Raw genomic sequence first — 19,514 nt, 5'->3', positions numbered from 1 at the left:
GGGGCACCATAACACCCCTCAATAGTCTCACATAAGGGCACAAGCAGGTGTAAATTTGCTGGGGGAGAAAGAAACCGTAGCAATGAAATAGCAGAGCTAGATCCTTGCAAATATTCCATCAAGAGTTTGATCTGTAAAGTGATACAGTACAACGTTCTGTAAAACATTTGTTCTGTTTTCTGGTCTAACACGCTGGTGGCCACAGAAAATGTAGCTGTAACATAATGTAGTTAGCACAAATCTTGCAAAATTCCTTCTCGTACAATGAAACTGCCTTCCTCTCAATGGGATTCTTACATACGTTGATGGGTCACAACCCTTTTTATCTGAACCACTCTCTTATCTATGAGATTTAACTCAATCCCTCCTGATTTAGTAAACTAGATGTGGTCCTCCCCACACACCTGTTCCTAAGCGTCTGGTGCAAAGCCAGGTAACACCCCTCTCTGTGCAAATCAGGAGTCACACGCATGAAACTTTGGGGCAGAACTGAATAGAAGGTGCTCCAGACCTAAATTTCACAGTGGCCACCTCTACAAGGTAGGCGAGTTTTAGAAAATTTAAGCCTGAACCCAAACCTTCAGTCCAAATTTCACTTTTCCATATCTGCACAATCAGCAAGCACAGGAGCCTGCTTTACAGATCTCCGGAGCACTATATCAGGGTCACTCAGGAGACAAGAGGAGAACCAAGGACTTTGGAAAATGTCAGAGGCAAAAGCTTAATAGTCACTGTGGAGGGTCTCAATCAAGCAGATGTTTCAAACATGTGCCTAATTTTAAAGTGCTGAGTTTGAGGGCAGTAGATATTACAGTGGGCACCAACCCAAGACAGAGTTAAGGAGGAAAGACTAGTGGACAGAACAGGAGGAAAAGCAGAGCATGAAAAACGTTTTTTCATGTGCTGTATTGGCCTATGTAATCTACCCTAGAGAGGCCCCAGCAAGCAAGTTAACTTCAGGCCTCAATTACAACACGTGGGCAACTTTATTGCCCAACAAAAAGTACATTAGACATTTATGATCTCATTTTATTAAATTCTCCTACTTATCATGAGCATTATTAGGTGTGTATGGGTGCAAGGTTAATACAAAAATCTATACTATATTTATGTATTAACTAGACTAAAAGCTCACCTGCACGGCAGGTGCTGCTGTGGCCACATGCTTGGGTTATGGATTAAACAAACTCCTATCAAAAACTGGGGTCTATCAACCAAATCTAAAGCAAGAAAGGCAGGTGCTTTTCCTGCTGATCCAGCTGAGAGCTCTGATTGAATTACGTCAGGAAAGAATAGCTTTGCTTTCTTCGTGAAATCTGATTAGAAAGAGAGAGCTAACACCTTACACAACATGGTGAAGCTTAACAGACAATCTGCTCCTCTTATGGCCCCTTCTGCTGGCTACTTTGATCTAAGTTTTATTGTCTGGGTTTAACACCTTCACCTTTGATTTTACAGAGAACTTCTTTAGAGCCATTTTTCTATACCAAGTAATTGTTCAAGTCTTTTCAGAGAAACCACCAATTATCCAGGATGCTGGAAACTAAACACTTGTAGTTTTGGTGAAATACAAGATTATTCTCGCTGGTATTAAACAGGTAAGGGAAGACACATTAAAGACTAAAGTTTTACTTTCTAAGATCATTACTTCATAAAAAGGAGCACTAGCAACAGCTCAGCACATTATGCGTGGAAGCAATTCATTCCTAAAGGCAAGAAGGAGACCTAACATAATAAAATAATACAGGCTAGACTGGCTTTCCGGCTCACCTCAGTAGGATGCTCGTTGTACAAGGTCATTGTTATAGTACCACTACCCAGTTCAATGCTATAATGTTACAGTTTTGCATCACACACAAAACGGTAATTCTCTTCTGGAAGCTAACAGAACCCAGTCTGATTTTAGCCAGAATCCTATAAAATAACTCTAAGACCAAAAGGGATTTTGATTCTTATGCTTACCTGATGCGACAGGCTGTATAACATAATCCTCACAATCTGACTTCTGCATCCAGCCCAGCAACCTGTAGTCATATTAGAGATTGTATTTCACACTGCACAGACACACACCTGCTACACAATAGAACTTGGTCTTAAAAATGCACTCCATTTTCTATTTTGACGTGAATTTCCATTCTTTCAAATGCTGATGATCCTTTGTCAGTGAGATCATGCAGGGCAATTGGCCTCTTGGACAGTTTTCCAAATTCAATGTGTTGTTGCAAGCACTCACCAGCTCTGAAAAGTTGGACCGTTCACTAACCTCAAAGAACAAAATACAAGCAGTACAAAGGAAGATAAGGCTAAAGAAAAACTCAAGCATTCTTGGAGTGAGTTTCAGGTCCGAAAGAAATGAAAATTGCAGCTGTCAAATAACTGCTCTTTAGGATGGTCATCCTGTATTTTTTCCTGTGTTTTTGTAGAGCTACAGTAGTACCTTAATTACTGGAATCTACCAGTTTACTTACATTTACTAAATTCCCAGCACATGTGCCAGCCTCAGATCATCCTTACTAAATATTTATAAATCAGATGTCAAATCAGTAATAGTACTCCCTCCTCTTTTGATAAGGTGGGAAATAAGTAGAGTTAGAAGTTGAGAGGTTCCAGGATTTTTTTCTGCAATTTTAAAACAAAGTAAACAAAAAAGTTACATACAAGAATAGGCAGTAGCAAAATTATAAACCAATTGATGTGGAAATGTCAACATCATCTTATAAACATACAACTGAAGTTCACAGCTGTTGCAAAAAAAGAAGGCCGTATTGTCTGTTAGCAAAGGCAGTGAGCAGGGACTGCAGGTTTTATTCTTAACTCTCCCACGGATTTCAAGCTCGGCTGTGGGCAGATCACCAAATATCTCAGCTGATCATCTACAAAATAAGGATAATAATATTTTCCTATCCCAGCAGGATGTTTTCAGGAAAGTACTCGGGAGGCACTCAAATAATGCAGTGATGGGGGCCATGAAAGTATTTGTACAGAACAAAGACAACACCTGCTCAACTAGCTTAATGGAAAAAAGATGACTGAGGCTGTTAGAAGGACTTTCTAGCATTAAAGAAAAGGACAAGCTACAATTGTCTTCAACTTACAGTTCAAAGTTAAAAAAAAAACAGCATCAGTAAACCATTTTTTATACAATTACTGTGGAAAAATTCCAAGTATAGGACTAGATATGAAAATCAATGCAAATCAGCTGCATAAGTGGCTGGAATTGTAAGTCAGAGAAGACATTGAAGTTTTCCCGTATAGTAGGTAGCATGGGTAATTAATGACAAAACATCAGTTTGCTACCTTTGGCATCAAGTGCATGTATGATGGAGGTAACCGTATGCTACAGTTTTTGCTCCAGAATTGCAACAATTTTAGTTAACTAAGACACTCCTAAAAAACACACATACTTATTACGCCTTGTGACTCCATTTTATACACAGTCTTGAAGTACTTCTCCTATTCTTTATGGGAGATAATGATAGGTGGCTCCTCCAGTAGTTTGCTGTACACATCAGTAGGTACTTAGTATTTGAAGAATGCCACCTCAGCCTTGAGGATTTTTCCTGAACTTTTCCTCTCACTCTATGCTGGAAAAATAGTAGCTCTACAAATACAGAAAACGATTTAAGTACAGAATGAAATATGAAGTTTATGATTAAGGAAGTCTGAGGATCTGGCGTTTGTTCCTGAATTAGCAACAGATTTCCCATGACCTTAACCCATTTAGATACTCTGTGATCTATTTTATCTTTAAAAAAAGTGATGGTATCCCTGGAGGATGCAGGAAAGCCCAGTTCACAGTTCTGAAACACATTAGCCCACACTTCTACAAACTGACTAATGATGCCAAGCATGCTTAAGTCTCTGGACCATCTCCTTTTCTCCCCATCGGAGTCTAAGTGCTCAATTCTCATTGAAAAGCCTTGGATCCAGTGAAACATCAGACCAATTTCAATAAACATAATTCCCAACGATATAGCATTACCTTTTGTAAGATCTTCTAGCTGCTTGTAGGAATTACATAGCATCAGTCCCCTGGCAATAACTTTTAAATTCATTTACCAAACCAAGTTTGATAGAAGAGCTAAAGTGTCAAAGGTGTAAGCGTTACACATCTTGTGACAACTGGTAGCAAGTAGAGCAGAGTGCCCAAATTAAGTGTTCTCACCAAGGGAAAGATCAAGCTATCTGATCTGCTTGGCTTGCCAGTGAGCAAACACAAACTGGGAGAAGAGCAGCACATCCCTCCTCTCACCCAAAAAGGTAAGGGATGTAGAAATGAGATTAAAGGGAACCCAGCAGAGAGAACTGCATGGAGAACTATGGGGAGATAGTGCAGGGACCAGGGGATGCTGGTCGAGCATTAGCAACAGAGCACACACAACTAAATCTCATCTTCCTGTTTACAATGGGAAGCTGAAGGAGCTTTTTTTTTTTTTTTTTGCTATCCCTACTTCTAAAATACTTGCACGCTGTAAACATTTGTAAGCCATTAGCTAGAACCAACAGCACATGTGGTAACAACAAAAGCTAGGTTTGTTACAGCCATGGGAATTCTTTCCAGCAAAACCACAGAGAGGTAGGCGGGACAGGATCTCAGGGACCAGCTGAGGCATCACCAGGCAGGGGCAGGTTCACAAACATCCAGACAAAGCTGTAGCAGGTGACTGTCAAACCCTTCCTAAAAGGGCACTCGAGTGAAGGGGAGTCTGTGACCTCCCAGAGCACAGTGCTCAGGGTTAGGAAGCATCCCTCATATCTAGCAACTCTTTTTGCCGAAATCCAAACCACAGCTTGTCCTACAATTAGCACACAAAGATTGCACAACATCAACAGTTCACTCCTCTCAAATCATTTACATACTTAAATATTGTTAAAAAAATATATTTGCCTGACTCATTTGCCTGAACAAATTATTTCCTTCAAGTTCTTCCCAACACACGCCTTCCAAATTTCTTAAGAATTCTATTACCGTCCTATAACAAATGCCTCCCCCCACCTGTTTACTTTAAAATGCAGGGCCCAAACTGGGAATACTGGGGCCTAGAGGGAATTACTATTACCAATTACAGCAAAGCAATTTTCTTTTGATCTCTTTCAGATGCTGTTAGCTCATTCACTTTGTAGTACACTACAAGCCCTATAATATTTGTCTTCTAATACCACTTACTCCCTGCTATATAATTCTACATGTTGTGCTTCTAAACTGTCACAGTCCATTTTTGTCTCTTGAATTTTACTTCGATAATTTTGGCAGTTTCCTCTAGTTTATCAAGGTCATTTTGAAACAGTGTCCTGTCCATGAAGTGCTCAGAGTTGGAATAGAACCCAAATCTTATCCCTCCACCCCCAACCCCAAATTATTTCTACCCAAAGTTGACAAAACAAGTGGCTCTGAATGTTTATAAAGATTGCAGATTAAGTCAAAGCCATCTGATTTGTGGAAAACTCCCACCAGTTGAATAGGCTTTTAAATTAGACAAAAATCTAGTGAGAAAAAAAAAATCATCAACACCTACATAAAAAAGCAGGCAGACACCTATTTTTATTTTGTTTTCAATAAAAACCCAAGACAGATGGGGTACTGAAATGACTTCATCTGACTAAAGCACAATGTTAAACAGTAGCAGAAGCTGTGGTAACACTATGTACTGCTTGTAACACACTGGCAGGTGAAAAGATAAACCATCTAACAAGATAAAGAGATACTTTTACCTCACATTTCAGAGATAACTAATCTATACCCTGCATCAGTTTCCTATAGGCCCCATTTTTTCTTATAGCTTTGTATGTCCCTACATTTTTGTGCACATTAAAAAGCATCGGAGGGATGAAAAAGCAATGTTCCCCAAAATGTGTCAAGAGATGTACAATACCACCACAACAAACAGAGGCCAAGAAAGCACGCCTCATGCACTTTATTCACAAAAACCGTTGACACCCAAGACAGCATCTCCTCATTTGTCTGTAATGTCTACACCATTACTACGTTTTCTGGCTGCCCTGTTTGCAGCTCCGACCAATGTAAGCTTTTTAAGTTTCTTCATAGTTATGTGTACTTGTGAGGTTTCTCACTGTATTTCTGCTGAAAGAATCAAGAACACTTCAATTGCATCCATCCTCTCCCTCCACTCCTAAATCTTTAATTAATACAAATTCATAGCAAATCAGGAAGGATAAAAAAATAATCTGATGAATCTCAAATTCGCCAACAGTCTGATGATTAAGGCCTCCCTTCAGAAGCTAGAAAAATTTGAGCCTGATTTAATCATGCAAGATGATCTTCTATTTGCTTTGGCTTTCACATGCTTCACCTAAGCATCTGCAACAGCCATTGGGAGAGACATCAGCAAACTTAAGCCTTTATCTTGACCCAGAATTTATTTTGTTCTATTCTTAAAAAAAAAAAAAAAGTCTTTAAACTAGAACCTGTTTCAAAAGACAACACCATGGACTCTGCTAAATTATGTGCAAAACCTGTCCCAGCTGAAATGCCATGAGAATGCTTATTGCACTGATCTCTTCAGGAAAAAAAGAGATGAAGGAGTACCTAGTTTGCAGATGCAAAGACTGAAACAGAAATGGAAATCAAGCTGCTCAACACCCTCAATGCTCAGCTCCAATGAAACTTCACCTTAAAAATTAAGCATATCAAGTACCTACAGATGATGTTATACGCCTCTAGAACTGGAGAATAACAGAGCAGCGTGCTTTACGTCCTGCATTTTGAAACCAGGCAGTTACGTCCCACTTGCATGTAACCTCTTCAAGGGGCCCAGCCTTCAACTAGTAAAGATAATGGGAGCATAGATGCTGAGCACAACAGAAATCAGTAGGAGGGGGAACGGCAAAAACACACCACAAGAATCATTTCAACACCCCAATTATTTTCATATTTTAAGAAGGAACTTTTTTTTAATATTGCAAACCTCAAATTTTACCCAGTTACACACATTCATTTTCGTGATTTATACAATTATTGCATAAGACTTGCAGTCGTTTACATCTTCCAGTACAAGTGACATTAGGTACCACAATTTTGTATTAAATTCTAGTTACACTTTCAGTCAATTACACAAATGTGAAACAAGAACAAGACTAAGACTATTCCGTTCAGAAAGCCTTCTTCACATTTGTCCAGATGCAAAGATTGCATAACGGAGGTATTTGTGATGTTTCTGATAATCCCACACCAATTTGTGCTACTTTGGTAGATTGTAGTGGAATGTAACGGCAAGGAAAAAAAAAAAAAAAAAAAAGCCCAAACCACAAAAACCTTAAGAGACACACAAAAAAAAAAAAACCAAACACCACCAAACTTGCAGGCTGATAAGAACTGCCCACTTCCTTTTCGGCAAGGCAAAGCTACCTCAAGTATTCAGAAAAGCGGAAAAAAAAAAAAAATTTTTTTTTTCAGTAAAAAGGTAAAATAGACTATTTAACATCTGTTAGTAAGTGCCAATAAATTGGTGGCAATGATTACATCATGCTAGAAGGAGCAGAAACCATCCTGACATAAAGCCATACTGAAAAAAAAACCAAACTCAAACCTAGAAAAGCTGTGTGCTGATGCCTTTATTTGCCATGATATGTGTTTTAAGTGCATGACTGAAAATAACCATGGTAATGCCACTGAAACCAGTGCAAGTGAGTTATTGGGTGGATTATTCTGGAACAGAGACAAGCCTGAACACAGACAAGACCACGGCTTAAGAAGCAAGATTACAAAAGTAAAGAAAGATTACAGGAGTAGCTCAGAGCTCAGTTCAGATTTGTTCTACACATATGCAAGCTACAACACATTTTGTTCCACAACACAAGAAAAGTATAAGCAGGAGATAAAGTAACAGACAAGAATCACTACGTAACTTCTGCCTTGTTGTCTCACTGTTCAGAAACACACTTTTGAGCTCAAATGCACCATCATCCCAGATATCTTCCTCTCCCTTATGCAGGAAAGAAAGAAAAGACGAATGATGAAAAAAGAGGAGGAAAAGTATGCAGGATGACTGCTTGGCACTTTTGAAAAATGTTTTGTTATCTAAAAAAGGATCAAGTAACTTACAAATAGTAGCAGCGTTTTATGGGCAATTACCTTCCCCAAGCCTTTGTCAATGCAGAGATGATCACAATAATGTCTGTTTTGGTGACAAGCGTCTCAATAGCAAGGCAGCACCCCAAGGGTTCTTTCATTTTTACATATAAAAATAGCAGTTGGGATTGATTCTATTCTTCATAGCGATTTTACTAGTTATGTGACAAAGATGCAAACAAAACCCCCTTTTTTAGAGGAATACTACAGGATAATTCAAAACACGTGGACATGGCTTACTGTTAACTCTCCACTTTAGATTTGTTGACGAAGTTATTTACCCAAAAAGTATTACCCAGGTGAAAGTTAGTGGTATGCAGCATGTGGTCATTAAGCCATAAAAGAATGTGATCTTGCAATACTGGTTGAGCACTTTCAATTCCCACAGACTCAAATGAAAATCTGAACTGCTAAGCACTTTGATTATCCCATTCAACCTTCTTTTCTCCCCCCTCCTTTAACTGGGAGACTCAGAGTGATCATGGTGCTACATTCCAGCCAAAGTTCATTCCCCTCAGCTTTTCCATGGAATACGATACAGTGTAGAACAGGACTTGGAAGAAAGCAAAAGGAAGAGGTTCACTAAAAAGCAACATGAGAATATTTGCTCTAAAGGAGCTCTCAATTTTACCACATTGAATGGAGCCATTGCACTCATGGTTTTCAAAGTTATAACTGCTCTCAAAGTTACCAGCATGATGCAACCAGCACGAACGCTAGATCAAAAACAAAGAAAAAGAGAGGATGTGCGAAGTAGGCAGTCCCTGTTACTAAGGTGAAATTGATTGTGTTCTGACGTGATTAACTCCTGAAAATTTGGTAAGATATGCTGGTGTCACATTTCAATAAAAATAGTATTTCAGCTCTCAATACATCTTGAGGATTTTGCTCTAGTCCTGGCTAATCCATCCATGAATTGCAGGGCACAGGTCCATTTTCTTGTGCTGAAAAAAGTAGCAGGCTTAGTGGTCACAGAGTTCATGTTTTAAAGTGCACTGTCATTTTAAACACACTTTCCCTTCTTAAAAAAAAAAAAAAGGAAATAAAACATTCCGATATCAACAGTTTATAAAAATAACAGCTGCAATATTCCTCTAAAATTGAAATGTAAAATCAAGTCAAATTAGCAAGATTCAAATCTTTTTCAAAAAAAAAGATATGAACCAAAAATAAAAAACCTCTTTCTGCAGAGAATTGCCAAGCAAAACCTCACACACTGTCCTACAAACCTCTCTCCTAACAGCACCTCACAGAAAATCCATCCAGTTTCTTCCAGCTGACAACCTCAAGAAAACAGAGGTCTACATAAACCAGTCCTTCCCACCAGTCACCTACATAACTGCAGGTGTGGATGCTGGTGCAGTTTTTCCATCAACTCTTCCTCTGTAGGTTCTTCCAAAACATCTCTACAAAGAAAAAGCATGAGTTGTTAGGGGCAGCAAAGGGAACTTCTCCGCATTTGTTTTTGCAATGCATATACCGAGATGTAACGTGTGCTTGTTTCAAGAATGAAACAAGGAATTAAAGTTACAATAAGTTGATGCTCCCTAAAGATGCATCTACTTGCAAGTGATCCATCCTTTACAGATGTGTCATGGAAACCAGCAGCTGTTTTCCCACAAGAAGCAGGGAAGCAATTTCCTGCACACAGTACAATACAACTGAAGGTCAGTAGATTTGTTTTCCTGAAGAAACTCCCAAATGAGAACATGTTCCCAATGCTACTATTGAATATCCAACGTGCACCAGAAGTTCCACTTGTACATGATCATCAAGTATCAACTCACCACCCACAATTTCATAATAAGCCAAGAACGTGCATCACTTTCCTCATCTTCCCTTTTCTCCTCTCTCAGCACAGTCCCCCCCCTCTCCCCCAACACCTCTTCTCTCCATCATGCTATGGCAAGAAAGCATACAAAGGTTAGACTACCGAGTCAGCTTAAAGCAGGCCTAACTAAATCACTTACTGAATTTTTCCAAACTAACAGATGAAACAGCTTGGTTCGGAGGGAGGAAATAGAAGACAAGCCTTTTACCCTCTTGCAGCCAGCACACTTTCTTTAAAATAGACAAACACAAAAAACTAGATCGGTTATCAAGCCCAGTTCAACTCACCTGAACATTAGTTCAACTGTCCTCTGGTATTCAATATCTGAAAGAGGCTCTCGATGACAGCGACGGTCCCACTTGTGAATAAAGTTCTGAAATGCAAAAGGAACAGGAAAAAAACTAAAGGCTACATCTGGTGACATCGGAAAAGAAGTTATATCAGGTCAATATGTTTGTGGGTAAGGTTTGGGAAGGTGGCGAGGTCTGTTTTTAACACAGAGTGTCAGAGCAGTGATTTATTTAGGCATCAGCGTATTTGTTGGCTGCAGGTCACTACTTTATACAAGCCTGTTGTTCAGGAATGAAATAACTTTCTCATCACACACTGAAAGAACAGGAGAGCAGAAGACAGCCCTGCTGCCTTCTACTCCTAGCAAGGACTGCCTCCCCCAGATAACTGTGTGAACTACTCACAAGAGTTCACCTACTTGGAATTTTTTCCTTTTTAAAAACCCAATATACAAACATACTCCTAGTCCAGGCATCGCAGCTTAAACTGAGCTTCTGGTTTTGTCACGTTCCCTTATCCATTGTGAATTACTCTGGCAAACCAATACCTAGGGAGTAAACAGACAACTCGGGCAAAAAAAGGGAGAACAATAGTGACATCCTGCTCTCCTACTACAGAATGCTACATCTTGGCTCTTACAGCAAACTTTGGCCACAGCCCTGCAGAAGTGAGCAGGTAGAAGACTTCATGGGATTAACCTCCAGCTAGAACAGAAAGTCTTTTCTGAAACGCTCATGGGCAAGACAGGCTCAGCATGAGCCTCATACCTAAATTTCTGTCTAAAAGTTCACCATTCTGCCTAAAGTAGTAAATTTTAGTTCTCAGTGCAGTCAACAACAAGAGCATCTCCAAAAGAAGTTTCCATAGGTCTTAAGATGGGGTGAAGTGCCCTCTACAGGTACTCAGTTTCCTCCATTACTTATAAGAGAAGTCTAGGCTGATTAACCTGGAGTAGGTGGCTGTGATTAATGCTCCCTTCACCATCAAAAATTCAAAAGGTACTTGGATTTCAGAGAAGTACGCATACACGAGAAACCAGCAGAACTATACGTTCTTCATGGCATTGCTTAGGTACCTACATTTCCACAGCTTCTTTAAAAAACTCAAGAGGATGATCTCTTCAAAATAAGTCATCAGTTCCACTCTTCTAGTGTGGAACTGAATAAGGGTAGTAATTCAGATTGCGGTGGGAAGAAACACAGGAAAACCAAACAAAATAAAAATGTAAAATTTAAAGCATTTGCTCACAAACCAAAATGCAAAAAGCCCGGAGCTTGAATAACTAATGCTGAAGTTAAATACTAATGTACAAGAGACAAGCAGTTTTATAATACTTAAAATATTTTTCATCTTTATAGAGAGTGAGCTATAATGACAAATGTACACACCCAATGAAACACAACCAGATTTGGGACAAAGGTGCAAATAAAATATACAATTGCCTAGGAAAAAGAAAATGCTTTCTCAACATCTCGGGGGAAGGGCAGCAAGGAGACAGATTAAGTAAGCACATGCACAAAACGAACGTACTTTTCCAAAAAAGTTGTTTGCATTCTTCTCATTTCCCACACAAATTAGAACCTGTCTTCAGGATCTAATACCAAATAAACACGCTTCCTTACCTCTAGAAGTAAAGCTACGAAGAGATTAACCCAGATGACAGAGGAGATCAACCACCAGGCTACAAAATAGATCTTCGCCCACCTGCAGATCAGATTAACAGACAACAAGTAAAGTAGGCAGTAAGTAATCTCAGCCTGAAAGTGACCAAAGAGAGCCATGAAATCACATTTTTCCTGGAAATATAATATTACTCCTTTCTTAATGTAAAAGGAGGTCTGGAACAAAAAAATAAAAATAAAAAATTTTAGCCTGTCATTACGTTAGCCAAACAGACTCACTCCCCCCACCTGACATACCTAATTGAACTCTGAAGGAACAGAAAAGCAGCCTAGTAGAAGTTGTACTGGATCACAACAAAAGATCCATCTAGGCTGGTACCCTCTGAGAGCAGTCAAAAGCAGAAGCACAGCAAAGTGCAAAACCATGGCAAAATACCTAAACCCCAAGCGCTCTCCCAATCTCCAATCATTTGCAGTTCAGAGATTTCTTGAGCTAGAGGTAGCTTCCATTCATCACAGACCCCAATGGATTTCTCTTTCACAACTTATCCAGTCTTCACCAGACCACGTTAAACTGTTATCACACACAACAGCCTATAGAAGAGCATTTCACAACTTAACTACATGCTGGGTTAACCAGCCAAGGATCACTGGAACAGCTCAACCCAGAAGCTATCCAGTTCACTCAAACATTCCCATAAAGTAATTAAATGCAAATGAAAAATATGTCCAAGGTTTTAAGTATATAAAAAACCGTTCACCCACAGGGAAAATACAGAAGCAGCCCAAAATGAATTATAGCAATTCACTAATATCTCACATCTGCGAGATTGGCTCTACAGCAAAAGCCGCCCACCCAATACACGTTGCAAACCTGTTTATAATCCACTTAAGTCATTCACTCTTTTTTGGAACAAGATGACTACCAAGCCAGTTTCCTATCCCTTCTAAATGTGACCACGGATTTCGTGGCATTCACCAAGTACCAGACCAACCATCAAGTTACACAAGTTAAAGAACAGCCGCGAAGCACTAAGTTTATTTCCTACATACCTGAATTGACCCAAAAGAAAGGTAAGCAGGACCCCGCTTCCCAGATGGTAGGAACCGGGCTATGCATATAACCCCTTCTCAGTTACCTTATAGAAGAGATTTATGTGGGACTTTTTCAATATTATTACTGCTACTTACGGACTTGAATATCTTGAAAACGCTTCCAAAAAGACTTGCCAGTTGTTCACCACCATTACATCCCAGAGGGTCACCACTGCTGCCTAAATAACAGGAGTAAAACAGAAGTTAAGCAGCTATATCACACACTTAAACCTCAGCAAATGAGGGGAAGAGACAAGCAGAGAGGGAAAGAGGGACGGATTCCAATGATCAGACTCACAGCAAAGTCATCGAAGTTGTTTGGCCAATATTCCAACTGTTCGTAGGTCCCACACTGCAGCGTGCTGTTATCATATGTGGTATTGACAGCACTGTAAGGGAATTACAAGCTGATGTGAGCGCAGCTTTCTACATACTGTACCTTAAAAACAAGTTCTTCTCAGCGCCTTATAGAAAGTTAAGTATCTCATATGGGCAGAAAACAAAGGAAATAATTAAGAAAGTATTTAAACTACAGCAAGGTAAAATTTCAAGCTACAGATAAACACTCCTGCAATTTCAATACAGCAAGAAGAAACAGAAGGAGTAACAGACGAAAAAAAGTCTGTGTGATTTAACATTAAAAGAAGGGTGGCTCCAAGAATAAGGGGGGGGGGGGAACACAAAACAACCACAAACAACGCAGAGGTACTGAGTTGCAGATGCTTTTGAAAAACAGATTCTGAGTAGTGATGTTTAGAATGTTACCTGATGTTTCCCAAGGGAACAACAGCACCTTTAAACATCATTATGCCAGTTAAAGCAAATGTATAGAAAACAACCTGGAAGGAATATAAGCAAGTATTAGTTTTGAATAATTCTGTCACTAAATAAGAAAACAATGCAATTAACATGGAATTCATACTAGGACCACAGTTAAACGAATTTGGTCAAGAACAATGCCTGAAGCTATTAAAGGGAAATTACTTCTCAATGTCTGCATTACTTAACTGGTTGCTCTTACTTTTTAATATTTTATTTAAATTTCAGTTGTTAAAATGCATTAAATCATTTTCCTTTATGATCTGTTTTACTTTTCTGTGTCTCAGAATGCTGATATTTAACTATTAACACTGCAGAATAGTGACTTAAAAAACAAAACCAAAAAACAATAGCTGTATTTATAAGGAATAATCTAACAATCTGGGGAGCTTTCTGCTAGATTCAGTGAAAATAAGCTTTTACTAAACCTAACTGAAGGATAAAACCAAGTCACTATTTTATATTACACCAGCAACTTGTTTAAAGATGTTATATTAGTCTAAAAATAGAGGTTTCAATAACACGAAGGATTTTGGAACTTCTGTCTTTTACTTGCTAGAAATGCAAACCTCTCTTTAAAGAGATACCTTTCACTGTCTTCAGCAGTTGCCTTGGTGATTTTACAATTTTTATCCTAAAAAGATTGTTCTAGAAATAACCTACAACTTCACTCCTCTGCTTAAAGAGCCATTTGTCCTAGGATGGCTTGAAACAAGCTGAATCTTCAAATGAAAACGTCATTAGTCATATTTCTGTATTTTGCTACACCACAGACCCAAGAGGGATGTCTGGGAGGAGTAGAAGAGAGACTGCTCTGACCTATGAACCGCAGCACTTTGAACAGTACTGGAATAAGCTGAAGTTGACATTCCACAGCCTGCCAGAAGATGGAGTATCTGGCTTGACAATAATAAAGTTAATTTTCTTCTTTGAGAAAGATATGCCCAGAACACGCACTGCCTAATAAATTAGCTAATCAGTTACATTACTTTATCAGCATGTGTTCCAGGCTAACATTAGGAAAGATGTTTTGCGTCAGCTGGTAACGGAGTCAGGCTTCACTACGGCAGAAGCTCAGTGACAGCTTCTATGTAGCCTCAAGTAAAAGCAAGTTAAATTAACGTAAGTAGCAAACACCGTGGCAGACTTGCCTCACAATTGGTGCAAAACCACAATTCACACTCCTGGCACTAAGGACAATCAGCAGCAGACACTTAAACCACTTCAGAAGCGTTATGTCTTACATATATGGGTAGGGACATCACATTGAAACACTAACGCATAATTCCTAAAAATAAAATCGAGCATATTACTACAGGCTCCTGCCATCTTAGCTATGTCTTTCAGGACTTAAAAGAGCTGCCGGCAGAATGCTACAGCCTAGGTGCAGCCACGCCAGTAGCAACACAGCTTTGGGGTCCTAGCATAAAGCACAACACAGCTCACCCCATAATGGCTCTCCCCCAGGGCTCTGACGTACGGGCTCTGGCAGATCCAGCAGCAGCCGTGTCAATCCCTGCCTCCCCCACCTATCCCAACACCACCCTACCAGCAACCGTGCACTCCTTTAGCATGGCGTACGCACTTAACCACGACCTGGCAAAATGAGCAAAACTGCAGTCAGCCTTTAGACAGCTTACTACATCGAATAACAAACTGAGTAATGAAAAGGTTTCCATTATACTAAAGCTGTTGCTATCATATGCAAGATTGGCATTTAGGCTCCTAAGACGTACTTTCATCTGCAAAAGCTCACTTCCCATTTCATGCACTCCCAAGGTATTTCTCAGTTTCAAGAGTAGTTTCCAGCGGCAAGTGTGACTTGCACAGCACAACAAAGTTGTTACCAATTTAGCTTTGCCCAAACCAGTATCTTTATTTCAAGTTGCAACACAAACCTTTCCAGACTGCAACTTAAGTCGTCCCGTCCCCCCCCCCCCCCCCGATAAAAGCAGAGATAAGTAACGACAAAAACAGATATTCTGGGTAAATTGCATGCTAAGTATATAGACCAGAACAACTTTTTAGACAATACCTACATACACAGCAAATCCTTGGTCTCTAACCATTATCTCAAATGAAAGTATCCTAAAAAAACCAAAAACAAAACAAAACAAAAAACCCAACCAAAAAAACAAAACCACAAACGAACCACAAACACCACAAAAAGCCACGCAGGCACTCATTTGCTCTACCAGGAAGACATCATTGCAAAGCCAGAAACTCAAGAGTTGGGAAACAGAGGATTTATGTAATGGACATCGCACATTGTAATCCACCCGTTAATCACGTTTACGGACTATATGCTCTACACAGACACACCTAAAACAGGATGGCAGAGGCTTTTAAAAATCACGTTCAAACATGCCATCTCAACACCTTCCAACTGAAAACAATTTTAACATTGTTTTGCTATTTAACATAAGCAAGACAGAGTAAGAAAAACTAGGATATTTTTAGCATCAGATTAATTTTTAATTGAAACTAGAGTATCCAGCCTGAGGCAAGCATTCTGAGGAAGTTTTAAATAATCTTTTAAAGGCACTCCTAAAGCAAACTGATAAATGAGGCACTGTCACTATGTGCAGCCCGTAACAAAACGGTAGTTTATTGCAGCTTTGCAAGACATGTCCTGGAGAAAAACTGGCTGATAAAGGTGAAATGCTACTGTTCAGGGTGATGATTGTCAAAAGAACCTGGCTACAGGTTACTTATTACACTGCTAACTATAAGAAAGGAAATTACAATCTTGCATCATGACTTACCACAAGGATTCCTGCAAAGGCCCTCAAGTTTTTTACCAGATCCAGCAACGTAGTAACAACCAAAGCCATGAACTAAAACAAAGCAGATTTTTATATGCATGACATTCATCACACTTCCAATCCGTATCAAATCATTTTTACTAAAAGGACAAAGAATTACCAACCAGGAAAGTGAGCTACATCTAAATGCAGGTCATCTTTTATACAGTGATATTTCCATATTTAAGATGAATGAACAATGCTGCACTCCTTTTCACACACAGACATTATGGTAAGTTTTAAATATAGACAGGCACTGTGACTTAAAGGGCTATACGTCTAATAAGACCGAACGGGGGTGTGGAATCAAGCGCCCCACAGCTCCAGATTGATGGCTTCATATTTGATCCACATCATTTCTAGTTTACACTTTCCACTGACATTATGATCTCTGATGACATCAGGCAGATATTTATGGCTTATTGAACTAAGCCCTGCACCTGATATTAATTTAGGCTTAGCTTTCAAGCAAGTCTAAATGCAGGATTATAACAAACAATCAAACAACTCTAAAGTGATTTCAGATTCAAGTACAGGTATTCTGGTGGAAATACCCATACTTGGAAAGCGGAAAGAGGGATTCATTCCAAATAATCCTTCGTATGACCAAAATGTCTGGCAGTATCTAGCAAAAGCACCTCCTGAGTACTAAGTTCTTCAAGGATATCATATCCACTCATCTAATTACGGCTGAAGCACTACACAAGTTGCACACGTATTTCTGGATGTGTTTACCCACTTTAGAGCACCAGTGTCAATTGCAGTGACACCAACAGAACCTCCCTGCCACCTCAACAGAGAAAACCAGCTAAAGAGAGAATGAGTTTGCGAGGTGCTGTGCCATAGCCTGGACAGCTGAGTTATAATCCCACTCAGGTGCAAGAGAATTGCAGTCTACTACATGTTAACTCTAAAAAGCTGTAACAAAATTTATAATTTGGCCAACAAAGAAATCAGAAGTGTGGAGGGATAAACAAACACCTTCATATTAGGAATAATCCGCAGGAACCTGAACACAATTAACATGTTCACCAATCGCACCATATCCCACAGGGATAACAAGCCCACGAACTCGGGTCTCCTAGGAAAGATGGAAGAAAATAACAAATCAGAGAAAGAGCCCATGACAGAAAGACACAGTTAAATCTACTGGGCTGCAGGTAACTGTAAATTCCCTACAACTTTTCGTTAACATCCATAGCATATTTAAAAAAAAAAAAAAAAAAAAAAAAAAAAGGAGTTTTATTTCCTCATGTAATCAGTTTTTACAACCTATGACTGACTAGAATACTGCGTCCAGTTTTGGAATCCCCAATACAAGAAACGGACAAACGGCAGCAAGATCAGCAGAGAGCCAACAAGACGGTCAGGGGCTGATGCACCTGCCCTAAAAAGAGAAGCTGCAGGACCCAGGCTTGTTTAGTCTGGAGAACCTTGCTTCAGGAGGATCTAGCGACAGCCTTCTAATACTTACAAAGTAGTCCTCAAGACAGAAGCAAGGCTGTTTAATGGTGCATAGTAGGAGGGCACGGGACAGTAGGTCTAAGCTGAAACAGAAGAGGCTCACACTAGATACAAGGCAGACCTGATGAACTTGTCAACCATGAGGACAGCAAGACAGAGGCACAAGTCAGCCAGAGAGGTTGTCCAAGTCTCCGTCATTGGAGGTTTTCGAGTCCCAACTGGATAAAGCTTTGAGTAACTTGGTCCAGCCTTGCTTTGAGCAAGAGGCTGGACTAGAGACCTCCCTGCAGTCCTTTCCAACCTGAATTATCCTATATAAAAATCTACAAACTGTAAAAGGAAGTACATTGATTTACTCAGTCAGAATCTCAGCTACAGTAAACTCTAATAACTGATGAAGGAAACGATCCATTTAGCCTGGGCTCTTAAATATGCATATAGTGCTCTTTAAAGTGCATGCTCGTAGTAAAATACTTGGGTAAGTGGCCTTCCTTCTGCTGAGGGGGAGGCACCAGAGAGGGTCCTTTCAGAAAACAAAGCAAAACAAAAATGCTGCTATAGCAAGATACTTCAGGAACTTGCACAAAGATGTGCATTAATCCTTCAGGGCGTGCTCGGCTGAAGTTACGCTTCAAAGAGAGCACTAAACTAACAGACTGTCTTGCCAACCTTCTCTCTTATATGCGTATTCCACAGGTGATATACACACACTTCAAATCTCAGCCTGAGTTTTAGTTGACTTTTACATCAGCATGCTGGATGCTTCTTTGTTGGAAAGGTGGGCAGGTGGGGGGGATGCGGCAAAAGATGTTAACAAAAAACCTCCTTGGTAACACAGATGCTAAATCATGATTTGCATCACCAATATACTCAGCTCTAATAATAAAATAAATCATTTAGGACAACACCACGTAGAACGCATATTCTAGAATAATAGTCACATCTTAGTCCTGTCCTGAAGATGTTACATCTACAGACGAAGCATTTGCCAACAACACACACCACGAGCAACGCCAGGACTCGGAATGACTCATCTGGGTTATAATCTGTTTGCCGTGACTGACACAAAGATCTAACAAGTATTACTGGTGCTTCAAGATACTATCGTAGTGCAAACAATCGTCTGCATTCAAGAATCAAGAGGCAAAAATCAAACCCAAATACAATCAATTATAAGTTAGATCAATACTTAATGCCATTAGATTGTTAGCAATTAGTATCCTTATGGCAACTATCGCTTTTGAGTGACAGGAGTGCAAGAAGTGTTCAAAAATAAACCCATTTCAAGCTGCAAGATCTTCCAGGTCTCTTCGCAGATACTAGTGTAACTTAAAATAACTTCTTGATTGCAACATAACAAATATCCTGAAAAATTAGGGAGAGTCAATGCTTAAGAGTGAGCTTGTATAAAGAAACAAAGTATCATAATATGTTATAAGTCACCCCTGAAAGTAAGATTCAGGAAATCTTCCAGAAGTCCTTTGCTTTCCTCTTTTGTT

The 19,514-nt window shown here is 39.5% G+C and overlaps 1 protein-coding gene across 3 annotated transcripts in view; it reads right to left on the bottom strand.

Moving 5' to 3' along the window:
• Positions 1–2,575: 2,575 nt before the first annotated feature.
• The window catches only part of TPCN2 (two pore segment channel 2), a 37,958-nt gene continuing 21,019 nt past the window's right edge, over positions 2,576–19,514 (bottom strand). For 2 of the 3 annotated variants that reach the window (XM_082318669.1, XM_082318670.1), the window contains 8 exons: positions 17,533–17,632; positions 16,513–16,584; positions 13,694–13,767; positions 13,227–13,317; positions 13,025–13,107; positions 11,834–11,915; positions 10,208–10,293; positions 8,689–9,495 (listed from right to left, as the gene is read on the bottom strand). In XM_082318669.1, the coding sequence (XP_082174795.1) occupies positions 9,417–9,495; positions 10,208–10,293; positions 11,834–11,915; positions 13,025–13,107; positions 13,227–13,317; positions 13,694–13,767; positions 16,513–16,584; positions 17,533–17,632 (667 nt within the window). In that variant the 3' untranslated portion in view covers positions 8,689–9,416. Of the gene's footprint in view, positions 2,620–8,688; positions 9,496–10,207; positions 10,294–11,833; positions 11,916–13,024; positions 13,108–13,226; positions 13,318–13,693; positions 13,768–16,512; positions 16,585–17,532; positions 17,633–19,514 lie in introns of those variants that run through there. The other variant, XR_014228922.1, reaches the window with a different exon arrangement.

This window comes from Platalea leucorodia (genome assembly GCF_965183815.1).
Source record: "Platalea leucorodia genome assembly, chromosome: 7".
Taxonomy (NCBI): Eukaryota; Metazoa; Chordata; class Aves; order Pelecaniformes; family Threskiornithidae; genus Platalea; species Platalea leucorodia.
Note: the sequence above shows the minus strand (reverse complement) of the source record. Positions and strands in the feature narration are given on the sequence as shown.